Raw genomic sequence first — 22,879 nt, 5'->3', positions numbered from 1 at the left:
CCAACTCTGACAGAAGTCGTTGGTAACCTGGGGACCATCCAGAGTGGGCTGGGGGCAGTCTTGTGGTACTGAGCCCTCAACCTGTGGGATCTGACACTATCTTCAGGTATACAAGGACAATAACAGCCACCACCACCACAGATAGAGAGAAAAAATGGATGGCTGCAAGAGGCAGCGGGTGAGGGAGTGGGTGAAGGGGGTCAAAAGATACAAACTTCTAGTTACAAGACAAATAAGTGCTGGAGATGTACTGTACAGCATGGTGACTATAATTTTAAATACTGTATTGCATATTTGAAAGTTGCTAAAAGAGTAGATTTTAAAAGTTCTCATCACAAGAAAAAAAAATGTATGTTGCACACCTGATATGAATATAATGTTACGTGTCAATTGTATCTCAATTTAAAAAAAAGAAGGCCCAGTTAGGTCAGGAAGTTGAGCAGTTGTGTCCATAAAGGGATGTGTGAGGCTCTGGGAAAAGCCCTGTGACTCTCCAACCCCAGGGAACACAGTAGGACCCAATGTCCTTAAAACGGCTTAACTTGGCCTGATGGTTCCTTAGACCATGTGCAGTTTCAGATGCCTGGGTGGCCACCAGCAGAGGAAAGTGCAGCCAGCCCCTGAGCAATATTTTCAAGGTGGAACCGTCAGCAGAGCCAGGGAGCTCATACTCGTTCCTAAGCATGTGGCAGCCTGGCAAAGCAGTAAGTAAGCTCTCAAAAATTACCTGTCAAATGCATAAATAAATAAACTCCTGGCCTGAGTGAAGAAGACTTCAGGAGAGAATGAGGCCCCACAGGCGTAAATGGCACTGGAAAATGGTAGCTAAGAGCAACAGGAATTAGGAAATCAAAGTTAAATATTGCCACAAACTGAGAGGCCTTGGAAGTTTGGATTACATGCAACAAATTTCTTTTCTTAAACTGTATTTGTGTTACCATCTCTATTCCTGGAGAGATCCTTTATGAAATCATGAGTGAATCAGTTCTAGAAGGTCAAGCCTATTAGTATAAATACACCACCCTCATGAGTCTAACCTTTCTGGCAGATTTTAACATATTTTTGTTCAGAACTTATGGTTTCCTGACAATCAGATTTCTTTTAATAAGTAACAGGAAAAAAGAAGAATGTTTAACTGTCATTTAAAGTAGCAATTTTCAAATATTTTGAGTTTGACAATATCTGAATATTTCACTGCAAAAAATCACAGACTGTGTCTATATTTGAATAGTGTTTCTGTGTAAATATCTAGTACATAGCTCTGCCAGGACAGTGCTCTTTGCGAGACTCCTGAAAAGAGTGAAAACAAGAAAATGAAAATGCCTTGGAACGCCGACTATTGCAGATAGATTAAGGGATAACATATTTTAAGAACAGTAAGCTAACATCTTCCTCTGGCCTGATTCTTTCAACAGTTGAGGGTTCTTGCTGTAAGATGATTTCCGTTATATTAAGTAAAGCTTGAATGACAAAATTCAATAAGGTTGCCTGATTATACATTTAGTGTGGAGTTATATTTGTGTATCCTAAGCTTCATTTCTCTGTATTTCTCTGCTTGGTATCTTTAAGACATGGTAATTCCTGGCAGTATAGTTCTAGAACACTGATTCCCAGCCTTAGCTGCACATTAGAATCATCTGGGGAGGTTTTAAAACTCCTAATGCCTAGACCATACCCCAGACCAATTAAATCAGAATCTCTGGGGTGGAAGCCAGGCATTAGTAGTTTTCATAAGTCTCCAGGTGATTCTAATGTGCAACCAAAGTGAGAACCAGTGTTCTAGAATTGTTTGTGTCAGTTTTACCAGGGTAATTGTTAATAGGCAGATCTGGGTCCAAAATTACTTCTATTGAATTAGAATCTCTACAGATGAGCAAGATGAATCTGAATATTTATCTGTACTCCCAGATGATTCATATACACACCAAGTTCGAGAACCTTTGGCTTATAGAGTTAAGGGGTCTAACATTGACCTGCAAAGTCCTCAGCGAACAGAAAACTCTGAATTCTCTATCTATAGTCAGAAACCTTTTGAGGTTGGAGGCAAGTCTATTTTGGAAGTCTCCTTAGAGGTCTTCATTTAGCCACTGTGGTTAAAGAGCTTGCAGGTGTCAGTAATAACTCCAGGTTGTTTCAACACAGTTTTGAAGTGAATACTTTATTAGGACAAATTTATCCTCTAGTGGGAAAGCTAAAATAAAGAGGCCATCAAGCTAACATTAGAAAGAGTAATTTAACAAAATAATAATTACCTCTTAGAATTAAGGATGTAAGAGAGGAATTCTTATAGAAAAGCATAAAGTTCCAAATTAGGCTTCCCCTCCCGGCCCTACAACTTATATTTTTCAAAAAAAAATTACAATTAAAAATTTTTTTAAGAGAAGGGAAAAATTAAAGACCAATAGGAATCCCCATTATATTTTAAAATATTCATCCATTAGGAATTTGTTACACTTTAAGATATGTAAAGTATGTTCTAAAATGTCTCATCTTACTCTAACAAATATCCTATTTAGGTAAACAGGGCAAAGGATTATTAATTCTACTTTTTATAGACATATTATTTCCAGCACATAATACAGTGTGAAGTTCTCAGTAAGTGTTTATTGAATTGAATTGAATTGAATCATTGGATGACAAAGCTGAATCAAAGAACCATTAAATACTAACCAAGTCTTCATCAATTGATCAAGATAGAACTGCATCAAAAATCCAAGTCTAATCCAGAATTCTTTCCCTAAAAGCAAGTTTACTCCTGTATAATTTGGAAATTAAAGGTCATTCTTTTAGCCAGTAGTCCTCAAGCTTGGTGCACCTAAGGACCATATGGATGCTTTTAACTATATCCAGGGTACCAATCAAAGATTGTGATTCAATAGGGCTGAGGTGGAACCAGATTCTAACAAGCATCATCTATCAGAAAACACATGTAACTGCAAAATATGTAATTAATCCAATGAGCAGTGATTGTCAAAACAGCAAATACCATTGGCTAACTCTGAGAAAAGTGAAATATGTAATTTAAAAAAGTAAAATGACTCATGTCCCCAATAGATATTTGTTGAATGTATGAATCCATTAGTCAATAGTATCAAATTAACACCAAACTGGTTTACAACATTTAGCATAATATACAAAGAGGAAAATTTTAGATTCTGTGATTTTTCTGGCCAACTTTCTCAGTTTGAACTTTTTGGCCAACCCAATGAAAGGAATTGAAGGTTGCAGAGCTGTGCACAGGTAGGGAGAATGCACAGAATGCCTTCAGTAAGATGGGCATAGAATTCTGAGAATGAAGAAACAGTCCTTCCCTAAGGCATTAGATTTGTAACTAGGCAACAAATAAAATATGATTACTTCTAGCCAGCCCAAAATGCGGCTCCCACCAGAAAAGTGCTTGCTTAAAAATGCCTTTCAAAAGTCTAACCTCTAGACAATTTTGGTGTTCAACTCATCTTATAATTTACATCTTATAATTAACACACACACACATGTGTATATATACATATATGTACATATACATATATACACATAATTACATATATATGTATATGATACATATTAATGTATGGCATTTTAAGAACATGTATAATTTGATAATTCTACATAAAAACCAATACTAATCATTATTAGTTATAAAGTTACAACCTCATGCTATTTTCATTACCAAAAAAAATTTGTAATGGCTAAAATCCAAAATACTGACAATAACCAATGTTTGTGAGAATAGGAAACTCTCATTCTTTGCCAACAAGTATGCAAAATGGTACAGCCACTGTGGAAGGCAGTTTGGCAGTTTCTGACAAAACTAAATGTACTGTTACCATAAGAATTACACTCTTAGGTATTTACTCAAATGGGTTGAAAACTTATGTCCACACAAAAACCTGCACATGAATGTTTATGGCAGCTTTATTCATAATTGCCAAAAATAGAAGCAACTAAGACGTTTTTAATAGGTGAACGAATGAACACACTGAAGTACATCCATAAAGTGGAATATTATTCAGTGGTTAAAAGCAAAAAGAGCTATCAAGTCACAAAAAGACGTGGAGGAAACTTAAATACATACTGCTAAGTGAAACAAGTTACTCTGAAAAGTCTACATAGTATATGATTCCAGCTACATACTGTAGGATTCCAACTGTATGACATTCTGGAAAAGGCAAAACCACAGAGACAGTGGAAAAAAAAAAAAAAATCAGTGGTTGCCAGGGGTTGGGCGTAGGGAGGGAGGGATGAATAGGCAGAGCACAGATTTTTAGGTTAGTGAAACTATTTTGTATGAGGCTTTGGTGGACATATGCTATTATGCATTTTTCAAAATCCATAGAACCGTACGGTACAAATAGTAAACCCTAATATAAACTATGTACTTTACTTAATAATAATATAGTAATATCAGTTCATCAACTATAACAAATATACCCAATTAATGCAAGAAGTTAATAAGAGAGGAGACTAAGGAAGGGGGATATACGGGAACTTTCTGTACTCTCTGCTCAATTTTTCTGTAAACCTAAAACTGTTTGCAAAACCAAAACCTAATTTAAAAAAAAAATGTAGGTAATATTAATGCTAGCACTGGAAACATTTTTTCTAATTTGTAACATACTGACAAAACAGTTGTTAAATTAAACCTATTAACTATGTATTTGTCACTCCTATATCATGAAACTTAAAATTCTTTAACTATTTAGCATATTCCAAAAGATATTTAATTCACATTCTGTCATATAGAACTAAATTAATAAGCCCTGCTATAACTGGATGTCTGAAGAATTTTTTTCAATTCTTTTCCCAAATGAAATGTTCATATTATATTGGTCCATCTCTGATTTTCACTATAGTTTTTATTAGCAAAAAGATAATAAATATTTTGCCTATAATGCATTGTTATGTAACTGAATGCAGAAGTTGCTACCTTAACCTATGAGATGACTAGTTATAGCTACTGAAAGCCTTGTGCAGTTTTTCTCAAACTTCGATATGTGTGGGAGTCAACTGGGGATCATTTTTAAAAACAGATTCTGATTTAATTGGTTTGAGGTGGCACCTGGTAATCTGCATTTCCAACAAGCTTCCAGGAAATGCTGATGCAGGACTACACTTTGAATAGCAAGGTTCTAGAGTATATCTAGGCTATAAGATAATTACCACTGTGAAACGCAAACCCAAATCCCTAGCAGTTCTTGCAAGGGACTAAACAGCTGCTTTTTTTGGTTCTCCCACCTGGAAAAGCTCTCAGGGCTTCCAGAACTTCTAAATTTTCTTTCCCTATAATCCTTTTCAATTTTATCTGTAAAGAGGAAGACCTGATAACCTTTGTACAGTAAGCAAGCTACCCATTTAGTCATAATACTCTCCTAGCTTGTATGAGCCAGAGATCATTTATTTCTAGTTCAATTCCTCTATTTATATGTCTTCAAGCACAGAAAGGTCAAGTGACTGGCTCAGGGTCACTTATCCAATAACTTAGAGGTCAGGTCTCAAATCCAGGTCTCTGATTCCAAATCCAATCCCTTTCCCTTATTCTCTGCTGCTTCTAATAGCGATGCACTTCAGAGAAGAGGGACCAGTTTGTTTAGACCACAAAATCCCAGTTCTAAATTGAATCCCTCAGCCTCCAGCTTCCCATAAACCTTAAACATAGGTTTAAGGTCTTAATAGAAACTGAGTCTTAAAGGAGGAATAGGATATTGATCAGAGGGAGGGGAACAGGGGAATGGCGAATGTCCTAGCGTGAGTAGTGAATATATAAGCCATGAATACTAGAGTGATGATTAAGACCGTGATGTTAAGAATGAGTAAGGCAAAACTGGATATGTCAGACAGAGCCAGATTTCCAATCATCAGCAAAAAATGCAGAGTGCATCCTGGCTCTGAGACTTTGAGAATATTGTGTACTTTTCTGGAGACCTTCAATGGTCAGGAATTTGTGGAATTTCTGTAGAAGCCTGCTATAATACACATAATACAGTCTACTGTAATACCTACACTGCTTGTAACTGTCTCTAAGGGCTCAGATCACCAACAAGGGACTGAGAAGCTCCTGATTTTTCTCAGGCTGAGTCCAAAGTCCCCACAGCTGATTCTTCCTTATTGTAGCATCACTGCTCAGCCTTCACACATGAATATCTCAAAACATCTCTGGAAAGACAGAGATGGGAGCCCAGAATCTTCGCTGCCTTGACACTTACCTAATCACCTGAAGAGAATATTACTAACTTATTGGCAAAGCTTTGTGACATAGTGTCAGAGCAGCATCCAGAGGAAGACAGTCTGGCAACCCCCAATCAAGGGCTGCTTGCATAGAGCACACACTCTTACAGAGGAATCCCCTCTTGAAATGAGAATAGAATTTTCATAATGGGATGCTGTCCAGTGTTTAGTGGCAAGGACTGTACCCAAGGTCATATCATCCTTTTTTTTTTTTTTTTCCTGTGCTGCAGGGCTCTAGGGTGGAGAGTGTAAGAGTATACAAAGGCAGATTTTTACTGTTAGAAATCCTTAGAAGGACAGTAATGTTGAGCCATACTTCTAAGAAAAAATCATCACAAGTGGACATATTTTGTTTAACTTCAGGTTAAATAAGAACAAGCATAAAAGAGCGATATGCAGATAGCACACTTGTTGAACTTACAAAGATTTTCACACTAAAATTGCTGACATGTGAGAAGGAGGAAACTGGCTTATAGATAGGGCAGAGTGGGAAGTTTTCTTTTCTGGGTATCATCTCTGAACTGAATCAACAGAATAATGTCTAGGAAGCTTGAAGAATGCAGCGTTAGGACAAATGTGAAAGAAAGAGACACATATCAGTTCAATATAAAAGCAGCATTTTGCAAGTGTGGCTGAACAACGATGAAAAGGGCCAACACGCCTGGGAGGATAGAAACAGTCTAGGAGTCAGTGGGGAATGTGGTGTATTCAGTGGGAGAGAAGTAGCATTAGCCAACGGCCAGGGTTCTTTGCTGCTCAAAGATTCTATCATTCTATTACAAACAAGAATAATGACTTGTATATTTTGCAATCAATGATAGTAAAAGCACAACGACTGTGGATGACTTACTGTGCTGACAGTGAATCCCATTAAATCCTCGGGGACATTTACAGACATAGCCTATGAATGTATCCCCTCGGTATGCTTCACTTATTTCACAGGTTCCTCCATTATGGCACGGATTAGGAGTGCAGGGACCTGAAAGATAGAAAAAGAATATTGCTGCATGATGCATATGCTTTAAAGTAGACATTGGGTCAGCATTTTGCAATTAATAATTTTATAGAGGAAAGTGTTCTGGATATTAGTGCCATAGGAAATGTAGTAGTTGGGGGAGTTCTAGAGATCAACGGTATGGGTTTGAATCCTGGTTTCATCACTTTCTAGCCACGTGGTCTTGGACGATTTACTTAACCTCTCCGTACCTCAGTCTCATCTTCTGTTGAATGCAATACTAATACAATCTACCACAAAGGGGGATGATAGAGATGAAAAGAATTCATACAGGGCTTCCCTGGTGGCGCAGTGGTTGAGAGTCTGCCTGCCAATGCAGGGGACACGGGTTCGAGCCGTGGTCTGGGAAGATCCCACATGCCGCGGAGCAACTGGGCCCGTGAGCCACAATGACTGAGCCTGCGCGTCTGGAGCCCGTGCTCCACAACAAGAGAGGCCGTGATAGTGAGAGGCCCGCGCACCGCGATGAAGAGTGGCCCCCGCTCGCCGCAACTAGAGAAAGCCTTCACACAGAAACGAAGACCCAGCACAGCCAAAAATAAATAAATAAGGGGGACGAGGGGAAGATGGCGGAAGACTAAGACGCGGAGATCACCTTCCTCCCCACAGATACACCAGAAATACATCTACATGTGGAACAACTCCTACAGAACAACTACTGAACGCTGGCAGAAGACCTCAGACCTTCCAAAAGGCAAGAAACTCCCCCACGTACCTGGGTAGGGCAAAAGAAAAAAAGAAAAAAACAGAGACAGAAGAATAGGGACGGCACCTGCACCAGTGGGAGGGAGCTGTGAAGGAGGAAATCATTCCACACACTAGGAAGCCCCTTGGCGGGTGGAGACTGCGGGAGGGGGGGAACTTCGGATCCGCGGAGGAGAGCGCAGCAACAGGGGTGCGGAGGGCAAAGCGGAAAGATTCCCGCACAGAGGAACGGTGCCGACTGGCACTCACCAGCCCGAGAGGCTTGTCTGCTCCCCCGCCGGGGCGGGCGGGGCTGGGAGCTGAGGCTCGGGCTTTGGTCGCAGCACAGGGAGAGGACTGGGGTTGGCAGCGTGAACACAGCCTGAAGGGGATAGAGCACCACGGCTAGCCGGGAGGGAGTCCGGGAAAAGTCTGGACCTGCCGAAGAGGCAAGAGACTTTTTCTTCCCTCTTTGTTTCCTGGTGCGCGAGGAGAGGGGATTAAGAGCTCTGCTTAAAGGAGCTCCAGAGACGGGCGCGAGTCGCCGCTAAAAGCGCGGACCCCAGAGACGGGCAGGAGACGCTAAGGCTGCTGCTGCCGCTGCCAAGAAGCCTGTGTGCGAGCACAGGTCACTATCCCTACCTCCTTTCCGGGGAGCCTGTGCAGCCCGCCACTGCCGGGTTCCCGGGACCCAGGGACAACTTACCCGGGAGAACGCACGGCGTGCCTCAGGCTGGTGCAACGTCATGCCAGCCTCTGCCGCCGCAGGCCCGCCCCTCACTCCGTGCCCCTCCCCCCTCCCAGGCCTGAGTAATCCAGAGTCCCTGAATCAGCTGCTCCTTTAACCCCGTCCTGTCTGAGCAAAACACAGACGCCCTCCAGCGACCTACACGCAGAGGCGGGGCCAAATCCAAAGCTGAGCACCTGGGAGCTGTGAGAACAAAGAAGAGAAAGGGAAATCTCTCCCAGCAGCCTCAGAAGCAGCGGATTAAAGCTCCACAATCAACTTGATGTACCCTGCATCTGTGGAATACATGAATAGACAATGAATCATCCCAAATTAAGGAAGTCGACTTTGGGAGCAAGATTTACGATTTTTTCCCCTTTTCCTCTTTTTGTGAGTCTGTATGTGTATGCTTCTGTGTGAGATTTTGTCTGTATAGCTTTGCTTCCACCATTTGTCCTAGGGTTCTATCCGTCCTTTTTTTTTTTTTAATTTTTTTTCTTTCTTAATAATATTAATTTTAATAACTATTTTATTTTACTTTATCTTCTTTCTTTCTTTCTTTTTCCTTCCTTCCTTCCTTTAGACAATGAATCATCCCAAATTGAGGAGGTGGACTTTGAGAGCAAGATTTATGATTTTTTCCCCTTTTCCTCTTTTTATGAGTGTGTATGTGTATGCTTCTGTGTGAGATTTTGTCTGTATAGCTTTGCTTCCACCATTTGTCCTAAGGTTCTATCCGTCCATTTTTTTTAATTTCTTTTCTTAATAATTATTTTTTATTTTAATAACTTTATTATATTTTACTCTTTTATTTTACTTTATCTTCCTTCTTTCTTTTTTCCTTCCTTCCCTCCTTTCTTCCTTCCTTCCTTCCTCCCACCGTCCCTCCCTCCCTCCCTCCTTCCTTTCTTTCCCTCTTTCCTTCTTTTTTTCTTCCTTCCTTCCTTCCTTTCTTTCTTTCTTCCTACTTCTACTAATTCTTTCTCTCTACTTTTTCTCCCTTTTATTCTGCGCCGTGTGGAGGAAAGGCTCTTGGGGCTGCAGCCAGGAGTCAGTGCTGTGCCTCTGAGGTGGGAGAGCCAACTTAAGGACACTGGTCAACAAAAGACCTCCCAGCTCCACATAATATCAAACGGTGAAAATCTCCCAGAGATCTCCATCTCAACACCAGCACCCAACTTCACTCAACGACCAGCAAGCTACAGTGCTGGACACCCTATGCCAAACAACTAGCAAAACAGGAACACAAACCCACCCATTAGCAGAGAGCCTGCCTAAAATCATAATAAGTCCACAGACACCCCAAAACACACCACCAGACATGGACCTGCCCACCAAAAAGACAAGATGCAGCCTAATCCACCAGAACACAGGCACTAGTCCCCTCCACCAGGAAGCCTACACAACCCACTGAACCAACATTAGCCACTGGGGACAGACACCAAAAACAATGGGAACTATGAACCTGCAGCCTGCAAAAAGGAGACCCCAAACACTGTAAGATAAGCAAAATGAGAAGACAGAAAAACACACAGCAGATGAAGGAGCAAGATGAAAACCCACCAGACCTAACAAATGAAGAGGAAATAGGGAGTCTACCTGAAAAAGAATTCAGAATAATGATAGTAAAGATGATCCAAAATCTTGGAAAGAGAAGAGAGAAAATGCAAGAAACATTTAACAAGGACCTAGAAGAACTAAAGATGAAACAAACCACGATGAACAACACAATAAATGAAACGAAAAATACTCTAGGGGGATCAATAGCAGAATAACTAAGGCAGAAGAATGCATAAGTGACCTGGAAGATAAAATAGTGGAAATAACTACTGCAGAGCAGAATAAAGAAAAAAGAATGAAAAGAACTGAGGACAGTCTCAGAGACCTCTGGGACAACATTAAATGCACCAACATTCGAAGTATAGGATTTCCAGAAGAAGAAGAGAAAAAGAAAGGGACTGAGAAAATATTTGAAGAGATTATAGTTGAAAACTTCCCTAATATGGAAAAGGAAATAGTTAATCAAGTCCAGGAAGCACAGAGAGTCCCATACAGGATAAATCCAAGGAGAAATACACCAAGACACATATTAATCAAACGGTCAAAAATTAAATACAAAAAAGCACATTAAAAGCAGCAAGGGAAAAACAACAAATAACACACAAGGGAATCCCCATAAGGTTAACAGCTGATCTTTCAGCAGAAACTCTGCAAGCCAGAAGGGAGTGGTAGGACATGTTTAAAGTGATGAAGGAGAAAAACCTGCAACCAAGATTACTCTAGCCAGCAAGGATCTCATTCAAATTTGATGGAGAAATTAAAACCTTTACAGACAAGCAAAAGTTGAGAGAGTTCAGCACCACCAAAGCAGCTTTACAACAATGGCTAAAGGAACTTGTCTAGGCAGGAAACACAAGAGAAGGAAAAGACCTACAAAAACAAACCCAAAACAATTAAGAAAATGGTAATAGGAACATACATATCGATAATTACCTTAAATGTAAAGGGATTAAATGCTCCCACCAAAAGACACAGATTGGCTGAATGGATACAAAAACAAGACCCATATATATGCTGTCTACAAGAGACCCACTTCAGACCTAGAGACACATACAGACTGAAAGTAAGGGGATGGAAAAAGAAATTCCATACAAACGGAAACCAAAAGAAAGCTGGAGTAGCAATTCTCATATCAGACAAAAAAGACTTTAAAATAAAGACTATTACAAGAGACAAAGAAGGACACTACATAATGATCAAGGGATCGATCCAAGAAGAAGATATAACAATTGTAAATATTTATGCACCCAACATAGGAGCACCTCAATACATAAGGCAAATACAAACAGCCATAAAAGGGGAAATCGACAGTAACACATTCATAGTAGGGGACTTCAACACCCCACTTTCACCAATGGACAGATCATCCAAAATGAAAATAAATAAGGAAACACAAGCTTTAAATGATACATTAAACAAGATTGACTTATTAATTGATATTTATAGGACATTCCATCCAAAAACAACAGAATACACATTTTTCTCAAGTGCTCATGGAACATTCTCCAGGATACATCATATCTTGGGTCACAAATCAAGTCTTACTAAATTTAAGAAAATTGAAATTGTATCAAGTATCTTTTCTGACCACAGCGCTATGAAACTAGATATCAATTACAGTAAAATATCTGTAAAAAATAAAAACACACGGAGGCTAAACAATACACTACTTAATAACGAAGTGATCACTGAAGAAATCAAAGAGGAAATAAAAAAATACCTAGAAACAAATGACAATGGAGACACGACGACCCAAAACCTATGGGATGCAGCAAAAGCAGTTCTAAGAGGGAAGTTTATAGCAATACAAGCCCACCTTAAGAAACAGGAAACATCTCAAATAAACAACCTAACCTTGCACCTCAAGCAATTAGAGAAAGAAGAACAAAAAAAACTCAAAGTTAGCAGAAGGAAAGAAATCATAAAAATCAGATCAGAAATAAACGAAAAAGAAATGAAGCCAACGATAGCAAAGATCAATAAAACTAAAAGCTGGTTCTTTGAGAAGATAAACAAAATAGATAAACCATTAGCCAGACTCATCAAAAAAAAAGAGGGAGAAAACTCAAATCAATAGAATTAGAAAAAAAGGAGAAGTAACAACTGACACTGTAGAAATACAAAAGATCATGAGAGATTACTATGAGCAACTCTATGCCAATAAAATGGACAATCTGGAAGAAATGGACAAATTCTTAGAAATGCACAACTGCCAAGACTGAATCAGGAAGTAATAGAAAATATGAACAGACCAATCACAAGCACAGAAATTGAAACTGTGATTAAAAATCTTCCAACAAACAAAAGCCCAGGACCAGATGGCTTCACAGGCAAATTCTATCAAACATTTAGAGAAGAGCTAACACCTATCCTTCTCAAACTCTTCCAAAATATAACAGAGGGAGGAACACTCCCAAATTCATTCCACAAGGCCACCATCACCTTGATACCAAAACCAGACAAGGATGTCACAAAGAAAGAAAACTACAGGCCAATAACACTGATGAACATAGATGCAAAAATCCTCAACAAAATACTAGCAAACAGAATCCAACAGCACATTAAAAGGATTATACACCATGATCAAGTGGGGTTTATCCCAGGAATGCAAGGATTCTTTAATATACGCAAATCAATCAATGTGATAAACCATATTAACAAATTGAAGGAGAAAAACCATATGATCATCTCAATAGATGCAGAGAAAGCTTTCGACAAAATTCAACATTCATTTATGGTAAAAATCCTGCAGAAAGTAGGCATAGAGGGATCTTTCCTCAACATAATAAAGGCCATATATGACAAACCCACAGCCAACATCGTCCTCAATGGTGAAAAACTGAAAGCATTTCCACTAAGATCAGGAACAAGACAAGGTTGCCCACCCTCACTGCTCTTATTCAACATAGTTTTGGAAGTTTTAGTCACAGTAATCAGAGAAGAAAGAAATAAAAGGAATCCAAATTGGAAAAGAAGAAGTAAAGCTGTCACTGTGCAGATGCCATGATACTATACATTGAGAATCCTAAAGATGCTACCAGAAAACTACTAGAGCTAAACAATGGATTTGGTAAAGTAGCAGGATACAAAATTAATGCACAGAAATCTCTGGCATTCCTATACACTAATGATGAAAAATCTGAAAGTGAAATCAAGAAAACACTCCCATTTACCATTGCAACAAAAAGAATAAAATATTTAGGAATAAACCTACCTAAGGAGACAGAAGATCTGTATGCAGAAAATTATAAGACACTGATGAAAGAAATTAAAGATGATACAAATAGATGGAGAGATATACAATGTTCTTGGATTGGAAGAAGCAATATTGCGAAAATGACTCAACTACCCAAAGCAATCTACAGATTCAATGCAATCCCTATCAAACTACCACTGGAATTTTTCACAGAACTAAAACAAAAAAATTCACAATTTGTATGGAAACACAAAGACCCTGAATAGCCAAAGCAATCTTGAGAACGAAAAACGGAGCTGGAGGAATCAGGCTCCCTGACTTCAGACCATACTACAAAGCTACAGTAATCAAGACAGTATGGTACTGGCACAAAAACAGAAAGATAGATCAATGGAACAGGATAGAAAGCCCAGAGATAAACCCACACACATATGGTCACCTTATCTTTGATAAAGGAGGCAGGAATATAGAGTGGAGAAATGACAGCCTCTTCAATAAGTGGTGCTGGGGAAACTGGACAGGTACATGTAAAAGTATGAGATTAGATCACTCCCTAACACCATACACAAAAATAAGCTCAAAATGGATTAAAGACCTAAATGTAAGGCCAGAAACTATCAAACTCTTAGAGGAAAACATAGGCAGAACAATCTATGACATAAATCACAGCAAGATCCTTTTTGACCCACCTCCTAGAGAAATGGAAATAAAATCAAAAATAAACAAATGGGACCGAATGAAAATTCAAAGCTTTTGCACAGCAAAGGAAACCATAAACAAGACCAAAAGACAACCCTCAGAATGGGAGAAAATATTTGCAAACGAAGCAACTGACAAAGAATTAATTTCCAAAATTTTCAAGCAGCTTATGCAGCTCAATAACAAAAAAACAAACAACCCAATCCAAAAATGGGCAGAAGACCTAAATAGACATTTTCCAAAGAAGATATACAGACTGCCAACAAACACATGAAAGAATGCTCAACATCACTGATCATTAGAGAAATGCAAATCAAAACTACCATGAGATATCATCTCACACCAGTCAGAATGGCCATCATTAAAATATCTAGAAATAATAAATGCTGGAGAGGGTGTGGAAAAAAGGGAACACTCCTGCACTGCTGGTGGGAATGTGAATTGATACAGCCACTATGGAGAACAGTATGGAGGTTCCTTAAAAAGCTACAAATAGAACTACCATATGACCCAGCAATCCCACTACTGGGCATATACCCTGAGAAAACCATAATTCAAAAAGAGTCATGTACCAAAATGTTCATTGCAGCTCTATTTACAATAGCCCAGAGATGGAAACAACCTAAGTGCCCATCATCGGATGAATGGATAAAGAAGATGTGGTACATATATACAATGGAATATTACTCGCCATAAAAAGAAACGAAATTGAGCTATTTGTAATGAGGTGGATGGACCTAGAGTCTGTCATACAGAGTGAAGTAAGTCAGAAAGAGAAAGACAAATACCATATGCTAACACATATATATGGAATTTAAGAAAAAAAAAATGTCATGAAGAACCTAGGGGTAAGACAGGAATAAAGACACAGACCTACTAGAGAATGGACTTGAGGATATGGGGAGGGGGAAGGGTGAGCTGTGAGAAAGCGAGAGAGAGGCATGGACATATATACACTACAAAACGTAAGGTAGATAGCTAGTGGGAAGCAGCCGCATAGCACAGGGAGATCAGCTCGGTGCTTTGTAACCACCTGGAGGGGTGGGATAGGGAGGGTGGGAGGGAGTGAGACGCAAGAGGGAAGAGATATGGGAACATATATATGTATAACTGATTCACTTTGTTATAAAGCAGAAACTAGCACACCATTTTAAAGCAATTATACCCCAATAAAGATGTTAAAAAAAATTTTTTAAAAAATCATACATATAAAATACCCAGAACAGACACATATGAAACACTCAGAAAGTATTAGCACTAAGTAAAATATTGTTATTAAGGTCTCTGAATTATAGCATCTCTTCTGCATGTTTAAAAAGTAATAGTGAATGGCAATTTCTAGAGTCACAAACACAGAAGAGCTTTTGTATCCTGCTGGTGAAAGTAGCATAAGCTTGTAAGTGACTATAACCTCATGGGTCAAGGGGAGTGTATAGCTGGTTGCAATAATTTTTTCGACTATCTGTGAGCTTGTGGTGGGGCATACTTCGGGAGAACTACAATTTTTGCCAATGTGTAGGAAGTAGCTCATTGAAAGTTGCAAATATAGAGAAGAGTTATTTTATTTTAATTTTTATTTTTATTTTTTGCGGTACGCGGGTCTCTCACTGCTGTGGCCTCTCCCGTTGTGGAGCACAGGCTCCGGACGTGCAGGCTCAGCGGCCATGGCTCATGGGCCCAGCCACTACGCGGCATGTGAGATCTTCCCGGACCAGGGCACGAACCCACGTCCCGTGCATCGGCAGGCGGACTCTCAACCACTGCGCCACGAAGGAAGCCCGAGAGTTATTTTTAAGCTTTGAGAAAGTAGCTTCACCAGAGTGACTGGTACTGGGAGAGTCAATAGGATTGTGGTGCTTCACCTCCCTTGGAGAGAACCAGCTGCCGGGTGGAGGTGTAGAGCTGGGCCAGTCCTGCCTGACCCTGGCACTCCTCTACTGCACATTCTTTACTCTGGGGTGCCCCTTTGGTATGGCTGAGATTTTTTCAACTGGCATAGCATCCAAGGCTTTTTCTTTGCAATATTCCTTCATTCCTTTTCTCCCTTCAGAGTTGACAGGCTTGTGTCACAGTCTCTGAAGGCTCATCCTACCTACTCTTGCTCTCTCTCCCGTTTGTCCATCACAGTTATCCCCCCCTCCAATAAACCTTTTGCACGTCTAATTCTGTCTTATATTGTTAGTTGGCCTCTTGGAAGATGCTAATTGACTCAGGGCAGAATCCAGATTGGAGTTTGTGAAGAAAAGTTGAAGGAAGAAAAAGTTCTCCCTGGGAGATGAAGAAAGGCTAAGCAAAATATATAGTATTCTCTAATTTTGTCCTTTTTTTTTTAATTGGAGAGACTAGAACACACTTATGTGAAACAAAAATCACTGAAGAGAAAGTTAAGATGTACATACTAGAAAAGGCAAGCGAGAGTAATTAAACCAAGTGTCTGACTCTATATGTAGAGATAAATTCCAGAGTCTGGAGGAAGATTAGTGAAGAAAAGTGAGTGGTTTCAGCAGAGACTAGAGAGTCGGTGAAAGTGTTGGCACAAGAATGGTGATAACCAGAGTCAGCTGGGTGGGGGCAAGGCTATTAAGTAAGGGGTCCCCAACCCCTGGGCCATGGACCGGTACCGGTCCGTGGCCTGTTAGGAACCGGGCCGCATAGAAGAAGATGAGCGGCGGGCAAGTGAGCGAAGCTTCATCTGCCGCTCCCCATGGCTCCCCATCTCTCCCCATCGATCACATTACTACCTGAACCATCCACCCTCCCCACCCCTGTCCGTGGAAAAATTGTCTTCCACGAAGCAGGTCCCTGGTGCCAAAAAGGTTTTGGGACTGCTGTATTAAAAGGTTGCAATAGTGAATGGCTACCCAAGTGTGGGTCAAAGCCATTTAACAACTTGATGAGAGAAAAGGAAATTCACCATCATCACAAAGTTGACAACAGAAAGCACTCAGAGTTTGGGCAACGCTATCCTGCAAGACTTCATAATTCTATCACCTCCTCCAGTAGCTGTTTGACAGTTTCTTCCAGTTTAAAATTTCATGAAATTCAATGGTTGTAGAATCTAATAAAGATATACGTGAAATAGGCAACAATGTGGCAACTCTGGTGTCTAGATCCTCAATTCTTGGTAGGGCTGACTTTCAAAGAGTGAAAAGAAATCAATGTAGCTGTGATTTTTCTCCAGATATCTTCATACCAATTAAAAATAATACATTTATTCAAGTAGGTAGTTTAGTGCTATGCAGTACTTGTCAATTAGACCAACTAACACCTGTCTTTGAGGTGGTATGTTGTAGATGTTTGAGACAGGAAGAAGGTGTTAACACCAGTGGTCATTTTTCTCCGTCACGAAGAGATGCAAACCATGCTACAGAATCCCTCCCTTATTCTCTTCTTTCTCACTTTCTATATCCTCCCTCCTCTCAAATTAATTAACATTAACGATGCCTGACAACTTACAAATTCCTTTCACATAAATAATCTCATTTATTCCTCCTAGCAACTAGATGATGTAGTTGTCCTTACCATTCTCTTTTACCTTTTTCAAAAACTTAAAGACAGAAAGATTAGGTAATATTTCCCAAATGAACATCTACAAGTGATGCATTTAGGTCTCAAGCTAAGAATCTGTGATCCTAAAACCTACATTCTTTACAGAATCAACCAACTGGGGAGGAGTGAAAGAAATAAACGTGACATTAGAGGGTTGACTCATCAGTTCACTCAAAATAAGAAAATACATAACCTAGATTTTTTTATTAACTGATAACTGATAGCCATGCATATAATTGCCAAAAAGATATTAATAATTATAGCCTAAGAATTATATAATTTTAAACAAATAAGGAGCATTGGAGATCACCTAATCCAATCTTTCAATTTTACAGATGAGGAAACAAGCCTAATAAGAATTCAGTGATTTCTCAAAAATAAAAACCAAAAACCTCAATTAATATGAGGAATGTTGAGTTTAAGGAATTCTCTCTAGTAGGAAAAAAGTTATTAAAACCAAAAATGATTAAGCTATTTCTGACCCCTCAAGAGAGTGATATTATTTATATCAGAAAGAAAATAAATATTTTCCATGTTCCCTTCTACTTACAGAGCTGGGTGAAGGAGGGATAAAAAGCAAACAACTGAAATAGTAAGGCCTCTGCCAGTCCTTGGCAGCAGTTAAAGCCATGATCACGAGGAAAGTGGTCAATGGAAGTCACTTGGAAGAACAAGGAGCAAATATGAGAGCCTGGAATAGATGACTCTGTTTACTCATGCTTCCTGCATCTCTGGAAAAGTAGAACTTGGCTAGAAGCTGAGGATGAGTTAGTGGCTCTGCCGTATAGAGGGAAGAACTTAGGAATGAGTGGGAACAACCCAGGAGGAGAGACCCCACAAGCAGAGATGGAAGTAAATTTCAGGGAGCGAGGGGGGTCAAGCAGTATGCTGTGGAGCTGTAATAGGGATAAAAAGTAGCTGGTAAGAAACTGTGATGTCTAAAATTCAGGTTTAAGTTGTTGGCACTGCTGCAATGTGACCTGTCTCTGTTGGACTATTCAGATCTACAGTCAGACCTGTGTGTGGTACTGGGGGAAATCAAGGGGAAAGAGCTATGCTATTCATCTGGCTCATCCTGGCAGAAGGGAAGAAGTGTTGCAGGACACGACGCCTGAGGGACTCAAGAATCCAGTGGATACAGGAACCTGAAGACCGAGCTGACAGAGGTACCTAGTCCTAGACACTTTAGATATTTCCTGAGGGCACAGGCAAAGTCTGCCCAGCAATCTTGGTGAAGCCTCTGAGATTCCCCAAAGATACGAGCTAGAGAGTTGGAGCTCATTTTATTTATACCCCCAAAGACATCATGACCTCAGCTGACATCTGGGTTTCAGAAAAAGATTATCTGTTACAAAGGTTGTAGCTGCTGTTATTTTTCCTACTCTAAGAAATTCAATGATTTTCATTTACAGGGCGAGGATGAGATAAAGCAAATGGGGCAAGGATTTAACCTTTCTAGAGTGCTTTATACATTAAGCAACATGAAATACATAGTATTCTTTATGATGCTCTGTAAGAACATATCTTTGTTCTACAGGCAAGAAAACAGGTTTGCACAGAGAGGTTAAGTAACATGTGTAACTGCAAAAGCCAAGATTTTCTTTAACACATTCTGCCCGACTACAAACCTAAGCCCTTTCCATTAAGCCACACTTCCTGCCCCGTTGAAGATCTGTAGATTAATATGTTAATCTTGACAGATGCCTACAGAATCAGCATGCACTCACTAAGCACATTCCTATAAATAATACAGGACTCCAAAGGCTTCCTAAATGGAAATATTTCAGAGTATTTTCAGCAAATGGGTCAGCGTGTTAGATATTATGAATATAGAAAGGCTCTGCTATGCTAACAGTACTCCACTTCAGCTATGTTTGAAATCAACTGTCAAATGCATTTCCGCCTATTATTTTGCAATAATATATTTGGTATGTGTATACCGTTGCTTATACTGTGAAGATGAGAAGTTGACCCTGCCCAACATACAGATTTTTTTCTTTTTCATCCCTAATAATTATACCATGAAACTGATGTTATATGCCTTGTATACATTCTTTTGGAGAACTCCCGGTAGAGTGTTGAAATGACTGGTTACATGATAGTTTTCTCCATTAGACCCTTAATTCTCTGTGGTAAGAGTCATGGTCAGCACACAGAAGGTTTCTGATAAATTTTTAATAAACAACGATATGGGACTAATGAGTGATAACCATTTATATCTTCTGCGGAGACCCCATTAAATCTTACAAGGTTTATAAGCTATAAATATCTTTTGGCATTTCAATTGGTAATTAATTAGGATACTTTCTGTAACTTTTCTACACCTTTTAAGGTTCAAGTCCTTTAAATTCATAATTAGTTTCCAATATTTTTTGTCTCTAATGCAGTTTAAGCTTCTAGAGTATTACATTTGTAATATTATTATAACTGTAAATAACAGATCATTGGAATGTAAACTTTTGCCTAATGATTATACCTGTATCCTAATTCTTTGGCAAATATATAATTAAGAAAAATTTAACATCATATAATCTGATTAATAGTGTTTTAGTCTCCTAATAATTCCTGTATAAAGACATTCACTTAAAACATTAGCAAAAAGAAATAATGAGAATATAACTTAGTGCATAAAGATAAGATAACAAATGTAGCCCAAGTTCTCAACTCACAAAATTTTCTTGGTAGCCAAAAAATTTTATGTTTGATGCTAAATAATGACAATTAAAATATGTATCAAGAGTTTCCAGGTTTCTTTCCCCAGATGATAAGTGAGCTGGTCATCTGAGAATTAGACATCCTAGGAAACTCTTGTCTGTTTTTAAGTTTTCCCCCATCAAATAATCTTCTCTATTTTGCTACTGAAAGTAAGTAGGTATTATTTTAATGTCTTGGCACACTGAAAAATAATAACCATCACCTATGGCATATACCATTGCTTGTACTGTGAGAATAAGAAAGAAACTGACCCTGACCTTTCTCAACATAGAGGTGTTGTTAACTTGTTTTTTCCAGTTAAGCTTAAATAACATCTATTCATTAGGCATCTATTATGTGCTGAGTTCTGCTAGTAATTTGTGATAAATGTTTTGAATGGAATTGTCAGCAGCTGGATGAGGAAGCTAACAACAAAAGAAAATACTTAGTGATCCAGTTTATGTATCTCATTTTTTAAACGTAATTTTAATGGTTATCTTTCACTGCAAATATACTATGCTCAGTATTAACATTTTTTTATTTATGTAATGGTTCCTGAAAATTTAATTCTAGAATTTCCTTAGTGATAATCATATTAACAAATGTTTGTAATATGGCCACATTCTTAACGTTTGCTGCCAACTTCGGAATATTTAGGACACCTCATATATTTTTTGTAACACGTCAGTGCTAATCTATAACTTATACATCACTTTGAAAACAATTTAACAGCAGAGCAAAATTTGAAATCAAAGTAGTGTTACTGAACCACTCAGAGCTTGTAAAAACGAGGGCCATCTCAATTCATTTCCATTTCAAAAGTCTGCTTCTTTTTGTATTACAGATGTACAGAAGAAGTATACACAATGGTGGTTACGAGCTTCAGTTCTGAATAGTAGTCATAAAGGTCGAAATTATCTGATTAGACAACACTTGGTAATGTCATTCTTAATGAAAGTATAAGCGGACTTGCAAGATACCAGAGGCTTCAGGGAGTTTTAAAATCGATAACGCTGTAATACTTTTGTAGGTAATCTTTAAGTAGCACCTAACACAATGGGGACAGCATATGATCAATATTAATGAACAACTGAAGTCAACAGCATGCTTTTCAGGCATTTTAATGCAAGTTCATATAAATATGTCAACAAGATTAATTGCTCACAAAAGCAATAGATCTGTATATGGTTTGCTGCTTTTCTGCATCTACCTTCTCACAATTCCAACAGTAGAGAGTTGAAGTGATTTCTATATGTGTAACATGGTTAGCTTTTCACACATTTAGAGACTATGCCCCAGATCATGAATTCCTCATGGTGTGTAAGCAGATTATTAGAAAGTAAACAGGTTAACACTCTCCTGTGACAATGTCTACACAGACCTGGTCAATTTTATAAATTACACTCTCAAAACATTGGCACTTAGATATTAAAAGTAAATGTACATTTTAGATTATGTAATAAGGAAATGCCAGTAAGACCATTGCAAGAGCTTAGTTTCACTAGTTATTTTAGCAATGCAAGCAAATAGGAATAGTTATGACCCAAAAGTTCACTCCAAACTCTCGTCTTAAAAACATGTTAGGGCTTCCCTGGTGGCGCAGTGGTTGAGAGTCCACCTGCCGAGGCAGGGGACACGGGTTCGTGCCCCGGTCTGGGAAGATCCCACATGCCGCGGAGCGGCTGGGCCCGTGAGCCATGGCCGCTGAGCCTGCGCGTCCGGAGCCTGTGCTCTGCAACGGTAGAGGCCACAACAGTGAGAGGCGCGCGTACCGCAAAACAAAACAAAACAAAAAAACATGTTAAAATTCTATCATAGTGCTGCTTTTATATTTAATAAGGTTTGAACATTTTGGCAGTTGCCATTTTAAGCCATTGCCACTCTATTTTAAACTAGTTGAAAAATGAGTTAGTCTGGGAATGTTCACATGATTGAAGCTTTCAAACCATTTTTAACACTAGTTGCTCCTCTTCCTCTTTTCTACTCCTTTTTAAACGTAAATTCAGCCATTTGGGGAAAAAACTGTCAATATTTTCTGGGTATTTTGTATATGTATAGAGAGGTAAACTATAAATAAACCTAAAACACTCCATTTAAGGGGAGAATCAGCAAATTTAACAAATTGTTCCTTAAATATAAAATATTTGAATACATTATGAAAACTGAAATCTGAGGCTAAAGAGAGATTTTTTTTTAATACCTATTGAAAAACTTTCTCCTCGAGAATTAATACTGGACTCTCTTCATATATAACTGTCTAGAGGAAGGCACTGAGATGACTAGTGGCTACAAAGGTGTTTAGGGTTCCTGTGTTAGTTTCCCAGGGCTGCTTTAACAAAATGCCACAAACCTGGTGGCTTCAAACAATAGAAATTTATTCGCTCACAGTTCTGTAGGCTAGAAGTCTGAAATCAAGGTGTGTTGGCAGGGCCAAACTCCTTCTGAAGATGCTAGGGCTAAACCCTTCCTTATCCCTTCCAGCTTCTGGTGGCTCTTGGCGCTCCTTGGATTGTATCAGCATAACTCCAATCCC

At 39.0% G+C, this 22,879-nt stretch overlaps 1 protein-coding gene across 2 annotated transcripts in view; it reads right to left on the bottom strand.

Moving 5' to 3' along the window:
• Positions 1-22,879, bottom strand: part of EDIL3 (EGF like repeats and discoidin domains 3) — a 433,712-nt gene that overhangs the window by 217,702 nt on the left and 193,131 nt on the right. For both annotated transcript variants that reach the window (XM_060009191.1, XM_060009192.1), the window contains one exon: positions 7,073-7,201. In XM_060009191.1, the coding sequence (XP_059865174.1) occupies positions 7,073-7,201 (129 nt within the window). The remainder of the gene's footprint in view (positions 1-7,072; positions 7,202-22,879) is intronic.

The sequence above is a fragment of the Delphinus delphis genome, chromosome 3 (assembly GCF_949987515.2).
Source record: "Delphinus delphis chromosome 3, mDelDel1.2, whole genome shotgun sequence".
NCBI classification, from domain to species: Eukaryota; Metazoa; Chordata; class Mammalia; order Artiodactyla; family Delphinidae; genus Delphinus; species Delphinus delphis.
The sequence above is the reverse complement of the archived record's forward strand: the minus strand, read 5'-3'. Positions and strand labels throughout refer to the sequence as shown.